At 40.1% G+C, this 19,319-nt stretch overlaps 1 protein-coding gene across 1 annotated transcript; it reads left to right on the top strand.

The window, feature by feature from the left end:
* Positions 1 to 54: 54 nt before the first annotated feature.
* Positions 55 to 19,043, top strand: LOC136446005 (CUB and sushi domain-containing protein 3-like). The gene is made up of 19 exons (XM_066444306.1): positions 55 to 109; positions 848 to 1,018; positions 1,858 to 2,028; positions 2,804 to 2,974; positions 3,438 to 3,608; positions 4,145 to 4,315; positions 5,483 to 5,653; positions 6,072 to 6,197; positions 7,614 to 7,784; positions 9,572 to 9,682; positions 11,144 to 11,314; positions 11,833 to 12,003; positions 12,824 to 12,994; positions 13,376 to 13,498; positions 14,281 to 14,403; positions 15,291 to 15,413; positions 15,955 to 16,077; positions 16,769 to 16,891; positions 18,766 to 19,043. The coding sequence occupies exons 1-19, from the start codon at positions 55 to 57 to the stop codon at positions 19,041 to 19,043; spliced, it is 2,895 nt and encodes a 964-aa protein (XP_066300403.1).
* Positions 19,044 to 19,319: the final 276 nt, after the last annotated feature.

The following is a 19,319-nucleotide window of genomic DNA, read 5'->3' as shown; positions in this document are numbered from 1 at the left end:
ACTAAATGGCGTTCATGTATTGGTGTTAGCATGAAAACGTAAAGGTTTCCATCCATGCCGCCATACAGCCGTACAGTGTCCCGCACTGACTGCCCCTACAAACGGTGCCGTGGGCGGGACCAACTCTTACGGAGACGTGGCCACCTTCACGTGTGACCCAGGGTACGGCCTGGCTGGCGCATCAACACGGACCTGTCAGGCGGACACCACTTGGAGTGGAACCTCACCAACATGTACAGGTGAAATGGAAGGAAACTAAACATGGTTTAATACAATGCTCATTTATTACTTACTTGTTACTTGATCAGGTCTCCTCATCGGATGGTGGTGGCCTGCTCATTTATAGGTAACATTAAATGTACACAATATAACGAACCTTTGGTGCTACATTTTTTTTAACATGAAAGAAATTTACGTGTTATTTCTTAGGTTGTAAGTTTTTCACTGTCAGTGTGTCAAAGAAACATTTAGGACACCATAGCAGCCCAAAATGACTTGAGATTCACTGTTTAGTTTATTGCTGCTTGAATCATTTAAGTTTTTTTTCAATTTAACTCCATGAGACTTGATAAGGAAGTTTATATTTTGAAGAGCGTTCCTGTGTGTGTAATGTGTCTGCGACCATGTGTGCGTGCTTGCGTGTGTGTTAACACGTTGGAGCATGACGTGTGTTAACGTTATTCATATACAATTAGAAAAAGATTATGATGCGTCCCTCGAAAAGGCTAACATCCTTTGACGGTTTGAGGCCGTGAAACTCTAGTTTCTGATATCGCCGAATGAAAGATGTGGCGTGCTATAATCTAGATATATCTACTTACTAATTAATATAAATATCTGAATTCAGTTGGACAGTGTCCCACTCTGGCATCTCCTACAAACGGTGCCGTCAGTGGTTCCAACTCATTAGGAGACGTGGCCACCTTCACGTGTAACTCGGGGTACAACATGGTCGGCGGTTCTACACGGACATGTCAGACGGACTTGACTTGGAGCGGAAGCTCGCCAACATGTACAGGTGAGAAACCATCAAGAGGAAGGGCAACGGCTTCTACCGATGACAGATGAACGTTTAAGTGAAAGCTCTTTAATTTTAGCTGCGGTTTAGTACTTAAGCCCATTAACGTATACATAGAAAGTTTTGTTGTAATCTTTTTAGCTCCTTTTTTTTGCACCAATGTTACCTTTCCAAGCCGAACGTTCCGTTGGAATCCCTGCATATTAAGCCGGGTTTCTGGCGTGAAGCGAGAACGAGCCGTTTCCCACGTAGTCCTCCCACGACAGTTGCCATAGTTACTTAGTCTCCAAGCAGACCTACCGGTTGGCAAAGACCGTAGCCAACCCAAGTCTCATAGCCGACCCAACTTGGGTTGGCTATGAGACTTGGGTTGGCTATAAAATCTCCTTCTGCCTGTTGGATACGGTCTTTGCCAACCGGTAGGTCTGCTTGGAGACTAATAGTTACTAAGCTATCTGTCTGACACTCCGGCGGGTGGTCCCCGCACACGAGGTATCCACCTATTATAACGCCAGCCCCTGGGCAGGCCGCACAGACTTTCTCAAAGTCCCATCCCGCGAACAGAACGCTTGATCCATTTTCAACAGCTTGCTGTGGTCATTAATCGCAGCTTTATCCTTTTACCCTTTGGGACTCAAAGAGAACCCTGAGGTGACAATCGCAGTCTCCACTCATCACCATAATGCTTCTTTTATCCTCATCATTATCATCTTTTAGCTCTATTCTATTTTACATGCCTGAAAAATATATTTTATTCTTCCATAAACGTGTTGTTGTTCAACTTATGGCATTCATCTACCGGTCCTAGCATGACGAATAACTGATTTTACTCCATACAGCCGTACAGTGTCCCGCACTGACTGCCCCTACAAACGGTGCCGTGGGCGGGACCAACTCTTACGGAGACGTGGCCACCTTCACGTGTGACACAGGGTACGGCCTGGCTGGTGCATCAACACGGACCTGTCAGGCGGACACCACTTGGAGTGGAACCTCACCAACATGTACAGGTGAAATATTTCTAAAACTAAATAATGATAACGGAACCAAGATACAGAAATGCAACGACTTATTCATCTTCTTCTCTCGTGTTCATGTTGTACAGCTAAAATTGATGAAACATGAATATCATTCAGTGAGGTCGGGCGGCGCAACGGCAGGATGTTTGGCACGGAACCCAGCGGTCCCGGGTTTGAATCCCCTGACGAATCGGATGTTGTGCCCTTGGGGAAGGCACTTTCACACGACTTTCCTCACTCCACCCAGGTGTAAAAATGGGTTATTGTTCTTTGTACTTGTAAAAAAAACTTGAGTGCGGTGCCACGTCTTCCTTGTTTGTCCAAAAGCAATACAAAAAATCATTTAATGAGATGCTCATATCAAAGTTTCTTATTTTTTTCTGTTAAACTTGCAAATAGTCAAGTAGAGATTGATTGAAGAGCTTAAAAAAGAAAACATATTTTTTGTTTTTTGTTTTAGCACGTTTCTTAGACATTATATGTACTGGTCATTTATTACATATTTAAACGGTTGGAAGGTTTTAACAGTTAAAGTCAAGAATCATTAAGGAAACCATAGAAGAACAGCTAAGACTTGTCTTTACACGATAACTCGAGATTGTAAACCATAATACGTAACACAAAAGGCTAAAATCCTTGAGAGTTTGAGATCGTGGTATTCGAATTTTTTAACATTTCTGAATGAAACATGCATCGTGCTTATTTACCTCTGTCTAGATATCTAGTTCTTAGTTTGATCTGAATAACAAAAATTATCTAAATTCAGTTGGACAGTGCCCCGCCCTGGCATCCCCAACAAACGGTGCCGTGAGTGGTTCCAACTCATTAGGAGACGTGGCCACCTTCACGTGTAACTCAGGATACAACATGGCCGGCGGTTCTACACGGACATGTCAGACGGACTTGACTTGGAGTGGAAGCTCGCCAACATGTACAGGTGAGAAACCGCCAATCTTCAGATCAGTAGATCTTGACAAGAGAATCAGAGATATCGAATGTAAAAACATTGTACTTAATCCAAGGCTTGTTTTGCGTCTGACTCGGTCCAAGTAGATTTCTGTTGGAATCAATTCTATACACGTCTTTGCTTTATACACGTATCTGGAAAATGTTTTCAATAGCTCGGTACATTTGCTAATCACAGCGTTAATGTTTTCCGTTTGGGGGCGGGGAGGTGGCAATCGCAGTGTAGGCTCAACATAATGCTTCTTTTATCAATAATATAATCCCTTACCCTATCTCCAAAATATTATCAAGCATACCTGAAATTATCTTCTATCAGCTGAAAAATATAGATATAAAGAGTGTTACCTGAAAAAAAAATCTTATCCTTCAGAATCTATTATGTTGTTGTTCAGCAACACGACAAATCATTGATTTTACTTCATGCCGCCATACAGCCGTACAGTGTCCCGCACTAACTGCCCCTACAAACGGTGCCGTGAGCGGGACCAACTCTTACGGAGACGTGGCCACCTTCACGTGTGACCCAGGGTACGGCCTGGTCGGCGCATCGACACGGACCTGTCAGGCGGACACCACTTGGAGTGGAATCTCACCAACATGCACAGGTAAAAAATTCTATAACCAAATGAGGATTACCAAGATGTTTATATATAATATATTGTCTATTACTTCATATCCGTGAAGAAGGTTTAAACCCCTGCCGCCCTCTATTGTTAATGCAGAAATGTTCGCATACTGCTACAGTATTGGACAAAAATGTTCGCGGTGGTTTTAACTTCGCTGCGACCGCATCACCGCAAACTTAAACATTTTTGTCCAATACTTTAGCAGTATGAGACTATAGCGCTGCCGCGAACTTAAAGCCACCGCGAACACGTACTCCATTTTCCCCTTAGCGAAATATAAACCACGCGAACTTAAATGCATTTACAGTCTCTCTCTCTCTCTCTCTCTCTCTCTCTCTCTCTCTCTCTCTCTCTCTCTCTGTAAATGTGTGTATTGATTTCCTTGCCCATCGCCTAACTAATTCGATGATCTAAATTGTAGCTACTGCTGTAAGCGCTAAATGTAAAGTAATTGATTGTACAACATTTTTGTTTGTTATTCGTAACATCTTCTTTAAATCTACACGTGTATTCAGTCGGACAATGTCCCGCTCCAACATCTCCTACCAACGGTGGCGTGACAGGATCCAACAACTTCGGGGACACAATCACATTCTCGTGTGACACAGGGTACAACATGGCGGGCGCTTCTTCACTTTCCTGTCAGTCGGACCTGACCTGGAGTGCAAGTCCTCCAACCTGTACAGGTACATCATTCAAAGTAGCTGCAATATGAGGAAACATATGCTGTTAATTATAAACAAAAATATATCTCGGAAAACGGATAGTGATATCGTAGGGTACCTAAAATACCTAAAGTGATACAGATAAAACACGAAAGATACTGAACATACTATCAAAAACATAGCGCTGGAATACAGATCGATTAATTCCTATTGCGAATTAAGTACTAACAAGTTTGACAGTTTCAGATAATGGTAGTGCTATTCAATGGTGAAATTTCATGTGTTTTAATGCTATGCATACAGTTTTGTAAGGATTGAGAACTATCAATGCTTTTCATCACAGATATTGCGCTTGTTAGGATAGACGCGTCTATACGTATTTAAAGATCTCGCTTTTCACATAAGCTGTATACTCTACGTAGCAAACCCTCTGTAGCTGTAAACACATTTAAATTGTGCATTGTACCCGTTTCTATTGTTTATTGAGTGTTGTCCAGTTACCAGGGTTAGCCCTTTATGATAGCGCCGGGCTAGTTTGGTAGCAGCCCTGGCTATATGTCTTTTTATACAGCCCGATGAGTCAAATCAAACTTTCAATGCTACATATGCCAATGACTAGTATCAGTTAATCATCGCACTTCGAGGGGTGATAAGTAAATAAGTTATGAGCCTCACCCAGGTGCACATCTCGAATTTTCGGGCACAATCATTTAGTATGAAGTCCTTGGTAAATATCCACCAAATTTCAAATCAATCACTTTGCACATGACCCCCCGTGACGTTAGGTGAAAGAAGAGAGAAAAAACTATAGACAATCAATTGAGCTGCGAACTGAGGTGTGCGAGTCAACTTACTCTCCTGAAAGTCCGATAGCATCAAATGCTTTCTCTTCAAATATTTTCACAATGTCTTCGTAACTTTCATGGTATGTGGAACACAGTCTCATCCTTGTTTTTTCCCCCAAAGGACGTCAACTTGAAAGTTGTGACAGAAATGATTCGAAATTGGGTGGATATTGATAGAAGACTTCATATTACATATTTTTTCCACGAAATTTGAGTTGTGCACCTTATTTCTGGGTGAGGCTCGAAACTTACTGATCACTCCTCGTAAATATTAATAAACTAGACATATTGTGATCATTACGTTTCCTTGCATAACATATATAATATTTACCCCTTGATACAGTCGTTCAGTGTTCTGTGCCGAGTGCCCCTACAAACGGTGCCGTGATCGGATCCAATTCATACGGAGACGTGGCCAGCTTCACGTGTGACCCAGGGTACATCCTGGCTGGTGTTTCCACACTTACTTGTCAGGCGGACGGGACTTGGAATGGGCCTTCACCAACGTGTGCAGGTAAAAATATTTGAATTTTAGACTTAATGTAACATAATAATCATATTTTCGGAAATCATTATCATTTCATATCTCTTATATTTTCTATTTAATATGCTAGTAACAGTGCTAGCAAACTAGAATAAAATCTAACGTTTACAGATTAAAAGTAGTTTTTTTTTGTTCGACTCTTTTAGTCCTTTTTCTTACACACCTACGCTTTGTTGTAGGAACCTTTAATCAGTCAAGTTTGCTTGGAATGGAATATAATCAGTAATGTGATGGCAATTTTTCTGACTTGTGATGACATTCTGATACACAAGCAGTAAACTTAACGTCGGTATAAATGATGGAAAAATATGATAACTGCTTATTCATTTTTTTGCCTACCAGAATCTGCCGAAATATATTTTCATGAATTTTTATTATCCATACACAGTTGGTCAGTGTCCCGCCCCAACAGCTCCTACCAACGGCGGTGTGACAGGATCCAACTCCTTTGGGGACACAATCACATTCACGTGTGACGCAGGGTACAACATGGCGGGCGCTTCTACACTTACCTGTCAGTCCGATTTGACTTGGACTGCAAGTCCTCCATCCTGCACAGGTGACATTTCGTCAAAAACGCCATTTTTATCAAACCTAAATCCAATAATTTCATGCCTAATTTTTTTTTATCCTTTGCAGTTTCAATATTCCTGTACACTGGAGTGTATATTCGATACCATAACAAGCGCATTTTTTATCTTGACTCGAAGCAATACCAAATGATGACTATTAGAACGGTATTCAGATGATTTTTAAAGAAAATGATATTAACTTTAGCCTATATATTTGTTGAAACCTGGCACTTGGCCTATATTAAGAAATACATGAATAATACATGAATATGCCCAACCTTGCACTAGCACTAGTAAAATTTACTGAACAAAACCACTTCATGAAAACCAACTGAACTATGTTGTATGTATGGACTAATGATAATCCTATATTCCTTATGTAACCTTAATGGACAATATATGATGAATAATCCTATATTTCTAATGTAAACCTTGATAGACCATATATGAATGATATGACGTCTTTAGCCATGATTACATGGTGCCAAGAGCTACGATGACATTTGTAATAAAAATGTTATCTACATTTATCTGAATTATAGAATGTCGTATATGCCTGTACGTATAAATCGACTACAATAAACGAACATCACCATGACTTTCTCCAGGCTCGTGTATATGTAATGCCACGTTGAATGACATGTTTATTTTAATTCTTCTACATAGTCGTTCAGTGTTCCGTTTTGGCTGCCCCTACAAACGGTGCCGTAAGCGGCGGTAACTCCTACGGAGACGTGGGAAGCTTTACGTGTGACACCGGTTACAACATGGTGGGCGCTTCTTCACGGACATGTCAGGCCGATGGCACCTGGACTGGAAGTTCGCCGACTTGTAATAGTAGGTTGCAGTTTACAAATTGTAATAAAAACTCACACATTATAACTCTATACACATTATAACAGACTTTATGCTTGGGTCACAATTCCAAAGCGGGGTCCGGTCGGTCAGCTTGCGGGAACAAAAAAAAAATGATATAAAAGAGAACACAAAGGACACAAACACAAAAATTCAGTCCTAACCATAAATTGTGTATTTTCTTGACATGCATTTTTTGGCTAATTTTTCGTTTTCGCAAATAGCCCGGCCGGGCCCCGGGTTGGAAATGTGACCCTAGCATTACTATCTCACTACAGTTTGTAACCACAATGCACACTTCTAAAACACATTTTAACCGCCTGTTGACGAGAAAACTTCGCCATTATGCACAAGTAAGATGTCCAGAAATCAGTAAAATACTGAGACCTGAACCTATTGGTGCAGACATCTATTTTACTGGTGTGTGTCCATTGCTTCATATGATCATTTTTCAATGTTTTCGTTGCCATTTGAGAAAGATTTCATTGCCATTTTCGTTTCAGTTGTACAATGCTCGATACAAACACCTCCGGACAACGGTGACATCACTGGCTCTAACTCTTACCAGGATATCGTGCGATTCACCTGTCACTCAGGTTACGAACTTGCAGGTGCTGCAAGTATCACGTGCCAAGCAGACGGCACCTGGAGTGACAGCACTCCCAGTTGTGGAGGTAAGAATCTGTGTCTTTTATTCATTGTTCGTGACGTAACGGTTAGAGTTAGGGGCCCTGACATGCCACTTGGGAAATGGACTTTATATGAATTTTTTCACTCCAACCAGGTGTAAAAAATGGTACCTTATTTAGGCTGGAGAGGGTAAAATGTGGTGGAAGGAGACAGTTGGGTTCGGCCTCAAATGATGTGCCCTTAATCCAGTGGGTAACAGCACACTGCCCCTACTGCCTCGAAAGGCTATGGACTACCTTTACCTTTTACTCGTTAACTTTTTTTTCTGAAATGCTTGTGCTTGAGAGGATAATTATTCATTTCTCATATTTCAGCCGTACAATGCCCTTTGCTGACAGCCCCTGCAAACGGTGACATGACTGGGTCCAATTACTATCAAGACGTGAAGCAGTTCACGTGTGATTCCGGATACTACCTTTTAGGAAGCGCCTCATTAACCTGCCAAGCTACTGCCGCTTGGGATGGAGCCGTCCCTACATGCCCACGTATGATAAACATTACATTTTAGGACTATTTTTAAAAAAAATCTGACTTGACGGTTTGTTAGGTGCCCTAAGCGATTTCAGCGGGTTAAACTTGAAATATTCTGGGGAAAACAATTTTGTTTGGTGAGGTTGAAATTTACATTTACTTCCCTATATTAGCACATCTGCATCATTATTTAATACTTTGGGCGTTTAGAAATAGCACAGAAGCAAGCCACAAAAGGAGTATTTTATTTATTGGGTCCCCCCAAAAATCAGCCCGGAATCCAGCTGTAACCGTTTTCTGTTGACAATTTTCAGTACTTCCGGCCGCGTGACGTCACAATGACCAAGCACATTGAGCCATGACCATGTGATTATTTCTTCGGAAGCGTTCGGGACTTATCGGTCAGAATCGTGCATGTTCGGAAGATTTGAAATGATGGCTGACCTCCAAATGCTCAGATTTTCAATGAGTTGCCACCACACAACGACATCACATTTTTGCTCCATGATGGTCGATATGCGATAGGATAGTGGTCGATATGCGATAGGATAGTGTTATCTAAACTTACTATGGATAGAAATCAGAAAAAAATTGATTTTGAATATATGACTTTCAGCGCCCTAATATTGCTTAGGTTGCCTTTAAAACCAAATACAGTAGAAGCCACTTAATTGCACAACGGATTAACGCACACTCCTGTTAATTGCACGGAATCCCAAAATCCCATTCCGCTCCGTTGTTAGTGACTCTGCACGGCGGATCGTCACCAATGTCGGATAACTGCACCAAAATCTGTCAATCATCGTCGAAAAGTTAACTAAAAATGTACTCTTGTTGGTCGAAGAAACTTCTCTGAAAAAACTATACTTACTCTTTCAGGCAAGCAGTGCCCGGTGCTGAGAGCCCCGGTGAACGGTGCAAAGAGTGGATCCAATTATTTTCAAGACGTTGTTCAGTTCACGTGTGGTCCTGGATACAACCTTGTAGGAAGCTCTTCGTTAACATGCCAAGCTGATTCCACATGGACTGGAGTCGCCCCAACATGTGCACGTATGACAACAGAATATTTGTTGTTCATAACTTTCAAAACCTTTTCTGTAAATCTTCCAATAAAATTTCTAATGACGCTGATGAAGAGTGATGGATGTCACTAGAAACGTGCGGAAGTGCATTTCTGAATTTCCGCAAGTTGTAGAGCTTGAATTATCTTTACAAAGTTTTACCCGGATGTCTAACCTTCATAAACGTTTTCTGTAAATCATTTTCTGTAAAAGGTGAAAACCTATTTCTCCTCATTCAGCCGTGGAGTGTCCGATGCTGTCAGCTCCTGTGGACGGTGCGATGACTGGATCTAACTTCTATCAAGGCCTCGTACAGTTCTCCTGCATTCCTGGTTACGAGCTGGACGGAAGTGCTACCTTAGCATGCCAAGTTGATGCTACATGGAGTGGACCTGTCCCAACATGCAAACGTAGGATTTAAAAACAAATGTTGTTTTTCTTCGCAGTACCTTAAACATGGACAGGGGGCGTCACTATCTCAAGCATGTATTCGAGTGTCTCTAGTCACGTGATGATCAACATCAAGTCACGTGACAAGAGAACTCCAAGACAAGATCCGACTGTAATACTGGGTTGAAGAAGAGACAGAGTGTTCGTCTCGAAAGCTCCCCAGAGCAAACTATTTATGTTGTGCGTAATGTTTTAAAAAGAAAAACAACTTTTGACAAATATTTAAAAATATTCATCAAAAGTTTTTTTGTTGTTGCTTAGATTGTTACGTGTTTATTTGAGTCATCGTTACTATTATGTATTACCTTGTATGATGTCAACGGCCCTGCTTTGAAAAGTGTTATCTTTCTCAGGTGTACAGTGTTCACAACTGACAGCTCCTACAAATGGTGGAATGACTGGATCCTCCTATTTTTACCAGGACGTGGTCGGGTTCTCTTGCGATACTGGATACGAACTCGTGGGAAGTTCTTTATTGACATGCCAAGCTGACGCCACTTGGACTGCAGCTGCCCCAACTTGCACACGTAAGATGGAAATTATTTTCCTTCGCCTTGTATAATTACGTTTGTCAAGAGGTTGAATGTGCTTCTGTGATGTTCTTTGCGGTCGACTAGATGTGTTTGTGTTTGTTAGGGTGATAGGGTCGTTAAACGTTGATGAAGTTATATATAATTAGAAAATGGCACTGCAGTGGAACTTCCGATGTCAATATCTCGTGTTCTGTACATGATTCGGTCGTGTTTTTGAGAGGAAGATAGCATGCGCAGAACGCAATTGCAAGTGATGTAGACATGGGCTCCTTATATACATAGCGGCTTTTAAGCCCCATAATGAAGCTTCAGCTTCGACAAGAGTTACTGTTTGCCTCTGCTCAATTTGCGTTCTCGCCAGAACTCATGATCGTATTGATGTATTTTTATGGAATTTAGTATGATGGTAGTAGTTGAGATACCGAAGAAACCTAGAGATTATGGGCCTCGTAGCAGCTTTCTGTAGGTACTGTAAAATTACAGTGCTGCAAACACTGTTTTAAAATTTACGTATTACTTCCTCAGGCGTGAAATGCCCAGTGCTGTCAGCTCCGGCAAATGGTGCAAAGGAAGGATCCAATTCCTACCAAGACGTGATGCAGTTCAATTGTTACACTGGATACGACCTTGTGGGAAGTTCTTCAACAACATGCCAAGCTGACAAAACATGGAGTGCAGCGGTCCCAACATGCACACGTAAATAAATTATCTGTAACTCCTGTAATGTTCACGCCAAAAATAGTAATGTATTGTTTGAATTCTAGCAGTTGGTTTCTTTCATAAGAAATCATCTTCTTTTTATGAAATGTCTTTCTTGCACCCTGCTAGGAGTTCAGTGCCCGACGCTCACAGCTCCTGCAAACGGAGCAATGACGGGGAACAATTTCTACCAGGACATCGTACGGTTCACGTGCGACTCTGGGTACGACCGTGTCGGGACCGCCAGCGTAACATGTCAAGCTGACCGCTCATGGAATGGAGTTGTTCCAAGCTGTACACGTAGGTTATGATATCTAACTTCGCTTAAACAATAACCGATAGCAGATATCCAGTACATTAGGAATTCATTTGGCCAATAAAAATGACACACACACATATGATAAGGCGAAAAATTATATTTTCATGAAATTTAGACATCCATGTAATAAGATACGCCAAAAATAGTTACCCAAGCAACTGGATAAGATTTTGAAACAGACGTTTCAGACAGCATCCGCTATCTTTCGTCAGTGATAAAACACTCACTGTCATCACTGACGAAAGACAGCGGATGCTGTCTAAAACGTCTGACTGTTTGAAAATTTGATCCAGTGGCTTGAGTGACTTTTTTTTGCAAAAATTATACTGTTTTGAGAAACGACGGTGACCGAAACATCTAGTGAAACTGCTGGCTAAAAAAGGAAAGAAAGCAAGTAACAAACAAGTTGTCATTTAAGGAAGATATTTCTATTAAAACTAAAATAAAAATGATTATAAATTCTGTCATTGAAAGAAATATATTTCTCTTACATTACTAGGTGTGCAGTGCCCAGCACTGACAGCTCCAGCAAACGGTGAAATGACTGGCAGCACTTTCTACCAAGACGAGATGCGGTTTACTTGCGATGTCGGATACGAGCTTGTCGGAAGCTCAACCTTGACCTGCCAAGCTGACCGCACATGGGATGGAGTTGCACCATCCTGTACACGTAGGCTGAACAGTTGTTTTTGCTATGTATTGTTTGGGTTTTGAGTTGTAAATTTCTGTCATGATGAATCATCTTCTGTGATGTTATAGGCAAAACATATTCGCAGCAAGTTGTCATTTGAGGAAATTGTTTATTTTGAAGCGAAAAATATTACAGTATTTCATGAATAAAAACTACCATCTATTTCTTACTTTACTAGGTGTGCAGTGCCCATTGCTGACAGCTCCTGGAAATGGTGAAATGATTGGCTTCAATTTTTACCAAGACGTATTGGAGTTCACTTGCGATCCTGGGTATGATCTTGTTGGAAGTGTCAGTTTGACTTGCCAGGCGAATCGCGCGTGGGACGGGACTGCTCCAACCTGCACTCGTAAGTATAGCTCCGCCAAAGCAGATATATAAACCAGTAAAAAAGACTTAAACTATATACTATTTATATATTCAACAAACATCGATACTAACATACAATATATGCCCCATCTTGCACACGTGAGTTTAACTCCGCAAAAGCAAAACATTCAACTGTATACTATTAGATTTAATTATACTATAACACTATAATAATGCTATTAGTACATTCGTCCAATATCGATAATAAAAAATACCATTTATTTAAAAAATATCTACAATATTGTGTAAGTTATATTGTACATAAATTAGGTTCGTCGTGCTTATACAAAAGTCCCCTAGAAGCACTTGTCTACAGGTTATATGGCAACTAAGATCATCTAAAGGCAGATATTGCCCTTTTAGTTGTCTACTTTGTTTATAACGATGTTTGGAAACAACTTTAGAAAATAACAACTTTTCTTCATCTCAGGTGTGCAGTGCCCGATGTTGCCGTCTCCTATAAATGGTGGCTTGAGTGGCACCAACTTCTACATGGACACTCTGCTCTTCTCGTGCGACTTAGGATACAATCTGATCGGCTATTCCAGTTCCACATGTCGGGCGGATCAATCTTGGAGTGCAAACGCCCCTTCCTGCAACGGTAAGTTGCTCACAAAAGATCAAAATTTATTTCTCTCAGACCCCGTAGACCATGTAAAATCTTAATTTTAAAAAAAAACTGTGTGTGTGTGTGCGTGTGTGGTCATGTAGGCGAGATTGCGTGTTTTCAATCGTGTTGGTTAAAGCAAAGTTTTAATTTTGTTATTCGTTTTTTAATCATCTTTTTACTCTATACCAGGAACAATAGTTATTTTCCGAACTAAATGGATATAGAATGATTAACAAATTTGAAAAGAATGTTTTGCCCATTTCCTGAATTATTTATAATTCCTTTGAGTAAATGTAGAAATATTCTACAAATTCTTTGCCACTTTTTATGAATATGACACAGTTGAGTTAGTTGCCTTTTCTCTTCTTGCAGACATTGATGAATGTTTGGCCGCTAATGCTGGCTGTGACCATGTGTGTACCAACACCGCGGGCACATTTCACTGTTCCTGCGTTGACGGGTACAACTTGAACGCAGACAGCTTTTCTTGTGATGGTAAGACAATGTTTATATGCAAATCATAACTAAACAAATCTGCAATATCCTAGAATAGAAAATGTGGCGACTTTGATTAGTGACACGTATTTGAAATATTTAGGTTTTGGTTCGTTTAATAGTGACCTCTAATCTTTAACTTGCGTCCATTTTTTCCAGACATTAATGAATGCAACTTTGGAAACGGTGGGTGTCAGCAGACATGCAGCAACCTCATTGGAAGCTTTCAGTGTTCTTGTGCGACTGGTTTCGAGTTGAATGGCGATGACTTTTCTTGTGACGGTGAGCATATCTACATTAAAGCCTACTTCCATTCAAGCATTTCACTGATTTCATACATATGTAGTAACTTCATAATACTCAGATGTATGCAAATTTATGGAATTATGTTCGTATGCAGACAAGGACGAATGTTTCACTGCAAACGGCGGCTGCGATCAGACTTGCTCAAACACCGTCGGCAATTTCCATTGTTCCTGTGGGACCGGCTACACTTTGAACGGCAATGGATTTTTATGCGACGGTACTTTTTTTCGTATTACCTTCCTTCTAACAGTTAACAGTTTTCAGCTGTATGTTTCGATCGTTTAAATAGTTTTACTACTTTTTTTAAATTTTGTTTGTGCAGTATTGTGTCATAGTCTTCATAGACTGACTGGCTGACTATAATTCTTGTATATAGTATATATAAAATTTAAAAAGAATAATTAGATTTTCCAAGCTATTTGTGTAAGAAAGTAGTAGGGTTAAATTATTTTAAAGTTTCTGTATTTTTCTTGCAGACGTTGACGAATGCTCCTCTGCAAATGGTGGCTGCCAGCAGCTGTGTATTAATGTCATCGGAAGTTTCCAGTGCACGTGCCAGAACGGCTATACCCTAAACAACGATGGGTTTAATTGTGATGGTAAGCACCCGCATGACGTTTACTTTTGAAGAATATTCATTATCACTCTACACTAACATGCATCGTTAGTCTTTTAAACAACACGTTATAATTATAGTTTACAAACTTCACTATTCTTTGAAACTTCATCGATAACAAGTTAGTTATCAAACCAACACCATTACCTACCTGTCTGTATTTCTATTTATCTCTTAAGTCTTTAATTTGTCGTTAAGGTTTTAGATTAAACTAGTTGAACTTTTGACAAAAATGTACCTCCAGCAGCCTTGTCCAAAGACAGCAGGATGGAGACACGGACACAGATATTATGTAGAATAAAATCACAAGCAATGCCATTGTAATTATATTGGTACCGTTGTTTAACAATGCAGACATAGATGAATGTGCATCTGGAAATGGTGGCTGTGAGCAGACGTGTACAAATCTTATCCCAAGTTTCCAATGTTCCTGCGGTGTTGGTTACAGCCTGAATGCGAACGGATATTCATGTGATGGTAAGCGTCGATTTTTTTTTTGCAAAGTTTACGATAAATATTTTTCTGTTCTCTTCTTCATGAAGACATTTCCCTTTTACAAATTTCCTATATTTCAAATGCGATTCAGACTGTACAGATTGTATATTTTCTTCGTTCTCACACGTTTCTCCCCTCTCTCTCTCTCTCTGTCTTTCTCTCTTTTCCTACAGGTTATATAAGCATTGTGTATGTGATATGTTTTTCTCTAAGCAACGAAAATGCGTATCTTACTGACAATAACAAAAGATGTTAAGAAAAATGCAGCCGCAGAATAAACAACGAAATCGTAATAATGTCCATAGGTAAAACTAAAGATGGCGCCTTGAGTGTCAGACGCTAGGGTCCTTATCAATTGTATGTTTTACAACCCAGACGTGGATGAATGTGCCTCTGCAAACGGTGGTTGTGAGCACAACTGCAAGAACAGCATCAGCAGTTTCCAGTGTTCCTGTGTTGATGGTTACAAATTAAATGCCGATGGTCTTGCATGTGACGGTAAGCATATCTCTTTATATATATATATATATATATCCTGGATTAACTCGATACAAAAACTTTGTAGCAGTTGCTTCATTATTGAAAAATGGCTTGTATTTCACAGTAAAGTTTTACATGAGCAGATTTGCATAGGTGTAGTTTTCGTTCGCTTCGGTATGAACTAATGCACTCACGGTGATGCGGAAACTTTTTTTTACAATTCTACAGACGTTAATGAATGCTCCGTTGCAAACGGCGGTTGTGAGCAGACCTGTACCAACTCCGTTGGGAGTTTTCAGTGTTCGTGTGCAAATGGCTACATATTAAATGGCAACGAGGTTTCTTGTGACGGTAAGAGTCTTCTAATAAATCTACAACATGCTGGAGTGTATTGCACTACTCTTCCTGTGGTCCTTAGCAACAAGATTATCTAGAACAAACTACATGGCACTTAGGAACAGAACATAAACATAAATGATAAAAGAAAGATAAATGTCTAAAAGTGTTATATCTTTTTTGTATATATCTTTTTTTTAATGTTTAACTTGTCATTCTCCAGATATCAACGAATGCGGTACAGCAAATGGAGGCTGTGGGCAAAACTGTAGCAACACCATAGGAAGCTTTCAGTGTTTTTGCAGCAATGGCTACGTATTGAATGCCGACGGTTTCACATGTGATGGTAGGTTAACCACTGTATTATTAGCGTGTTTGTTTTCTTCACACGTTGATGGATTTTGTGCTTTGTACATATTAAGTTCATGGTGCAAATGAGAGAGACGATGTTTAAATGATTATCCTATTCTTTAAAATCTTGAAAAAAATTAAAGTAGGACTTTTGTCGGATGCATGATTAATGTTGCTATTGTGCACTCATTCTAATCTTCTATAGTCTTTTATTACATTTCATCTTTTCCTATAGATATAAACGAATGCAATACAGCAAATGGTGGATGTTCTCAGATTTGCAACAACAGCATCGGTGGTTTTGAGTGCTTCTGTGGGACAGGCTTTGTGCTGAATGTAGACAGCTTTATCTGTGACGGTAAGGATAATTCTATGAATATTCTGAGAATAGTATCCTCCACCAGGCCTTCCTATGGGCGTTTGGATCGTTGATTTTGTCAAGAAAGGAATAATTGGCCAGTAGAGTCAGTCCACGGTGAGGGTCAATATTTCGCCCGCAAATGAAACGCTCTGGTGGCCAAACTTCCCTGGCAAATATTCTACATATAGCTGGCGTAGTTAGTCTGGTAGAGACAATGAGAATAGGACAAAAATAGGATCTGATCCCATGCTAAGCCATTTGATCTAAGGACCATACGTGATTGTCGTTCTCATTGTTTCAATAAATAATTTATTCATTTCGTCAGACATTGATGAATGTGACGCTGCAAACGGAGGTTGTGAGCAGTTCTGTAACAACACCATCGCAAGCTTCAACTGCTATTGCGCGACGGGGTACAGTTTGAATGTGGACCGTTTTGCCTGTGACGGTAAGGGGTTTTGGTGTTGCCGACATTTAATGCAAATTAGCAATCACTTAAAGAAAACCCAAGCGATATTCGGGTCCGAAAATCGGATTTTGAAAGTCAATTTATTTAGTCATTTCTATACATGATTAGTTCAAACACCACTATCACTGACAATGTATAGCAAAGTTCATGATGCAAAAATACGACGGTGTTGTGATGTGAGAACTCACTGAAAATTGTGGCCGGAGTTTTTGTAGGCTAAGGCGAAACTAAGGGGATCATCCTACGGTACGATTTTGCGTGGTTTTAAAATAATTCTAAAAGTATGAAGTTATTACGCAAAATGTGCTGAACAATGTTAGTAAATGTCACTACCATAAAGATTTCAACTTTTTTTTCATTTCCATTTTTGGTCATAATATTGCTTTGGTTGCCTTTAACAACATCATTCCAAATACATCCCACTGAATCTGCCATAATTACCTTTCAAAATGACACATTCGGTTATATTATAGGCCAGCATTTGCCCTTACATACAAAGAAACAATACTGATTTTGCATTTTATTGATGCTCGTATTTGGACTTAGTTCGGAAAATTTCTATTCTGCATCACCCTGTTGCAATTCAAGAAGCATGAAGGTTTTTGTAGCAACTAAACAGTGATCACCTGGTGATAATAGTGATCACAGTACCAGGAAACGGATTAATGAAATCAGTATTTTACCTACAGGATTCGATCCGGTTTCACAACTCTCCTGCACGACTATGACGACTACTACAATATCCATCACCTGGATAGAGCCTGTCTCGGACATAAAAGGATATGCCATTATCTACCTACCTACGCAGGGTAAGTTCAAGATACAGAACAATGAATGAAGACCTTTATTGTACATTCGTGCTAGCCTCTACCAGGCCCCACAGGATGGCTGGAAAAATAGTAGAAATTGGCCTAATAGAGTGAATAGTATGCCAAGGGAGTTGGCTACTGAGAGAGGGTCCAATCTGCCATTCAGAGCGGCAAACTGTACCCCAATAGCAGACTAACTTCTCTTTCATGTTTTTCTGTCTATTTGGCCAGTTTCTACTCTTTCCAGCCGCCTCTGGAGCCTGGTAGAGGCTACATTCGTGCCCCGAAGGGCTAGATACAGGTCATTTAACACAAACCTACATGTAACTAAACATGGAAGTGACATAAACAGTGAAATATATACAGTACATGGTTTAAACATACATGGTAGACGAAAGTGATAAGCTAAGCTAATCCAGTAGAGTCAACATCTTTCTTTTTGTGTGTTTACTTGATGTTTGGGGGGATTTATTCACCAGTTATTCAGGATCAAAAGCAACTCTACATATATTGTTGATCACGCAAGGAATTATGTTTATTATTGGTTTGGCTTTTTTAGGATTCTTTCAACCCTCCCCGAACACATATATCCGGAGTCCTGGTGACAGTAACGCAACAATATCCGGCTTGTTCAGTGGAGTGCAGTACTCGCTCACAGTTCTTGCATTTGGACTGTGGAATGATAGCGCGAACGCCAGCATAGAGTGCATAACTGGTGAGGAAATAATACAATAATGTTAAAGAAAATAGCAATGTTTCGTCATCTTTCCAACGTATATTATATATCTTGTTTCAAAGCTAATTGTTGGATACATGTATGTCATTTGCTAGACCTAGTTCCAACTGTGAAGCATAGGAAAACGTAGTATATACCAATACGACCGCAACGTAGTATATACCAATATCGCTGGGGTTGTATCATCTCATAAGATGAATGTAGAACTGATATGAAGGCCGAAAATGTATTATACAATGAAAACATGTACCCGCATGTAAAGTGTTGTAGGCAAGTAAGAACATATTTTTTCCTTATTGTACTTGAAGGGCTTCCACCTCCTCCCAACATCAGCCTCAGTCTGGCTAGCGGTGAGTCGGTCATCGTTAATTGGTCACAACCTGCTCGAACACTGGTGCTTGGCTACAGGGTGTGGCTTACGGACAAGGAAACAATGTCTGTAATTGCTTCACAGCATCTTTCCCAGTCAGCGTCTTCAGCTGCTTTTAGTTCTCTAGTTCCTGCTACAGAGTACGTGGTGGCAGTCAGCTGCGTCAGCGCGTTCTTCGAGGGACCAGAAAAAGACGTGACAATAGTAACAGGTTAATGCTCTTAGAAAATGCATTTTATTTGCATGTTATTTGATTTATTTCCTTTTTTCAGTACCTTTTCATTTAATCATCGATCAAAATTTGGTCTATCATAAGGTTATTTATTTCAAGGCAAATAACAGTTTTATTCGACATACAATCGATATGCCATATACATGTATAAAATCGCAACCAATGCCATAAAAAAACACCTCTAACATCTTTTGGTATTGAACTTTCAGAGACCGACCCTCCATTGCGTCTATTTGTGGACGACATACATTACAGTAGAT

The sequence above is a fragment of the Branchiostoma lanceolatum genome, chromosome 1 (assembly GCF_035083965.1).
Source record: "Branchiostoma lanceolatum isolate klBraLanc5 chromosome 1, klBraLanc5.hap2, whole genome shotgun sequence".
Lineage (NCBI taxonomy): Eukaryota > Metazoa > Chordata > Leptocardii > Amphioxiformes > Branchiostomatidae > Branchiostoma > Branchiostoma lanceolatum.
Note: the sequence above shows the minus strand (reverse complement) of the source record. Positions and strands in the feature narration are given on the sequence as shown.

Excerpts from the sequence above, each read along its gene's own strand:
- LOC136446005 (XM_066444306.1), top strand. The coding sequence starts at position 55 with ATGCCGCCATACAGCCGTACAGTGTCCCGCACTGACTGCCCCTACAAA. Across the intron at positions 1,019-1,857 it reads AAGCTCGCCAACATGTACAG|CCGTACAGTGTCCCGCACTG; the intron begins GTGAGAAACCAT and ends TACTCCATACAG. Across the intron at positions 2,029-2,803 it reads AACCTCACCAACATGTACAG|TTGGACAGTGCCCCGCCCTG; the intron begins GTGAAATATTTC and ends ATCTAAATTCAG.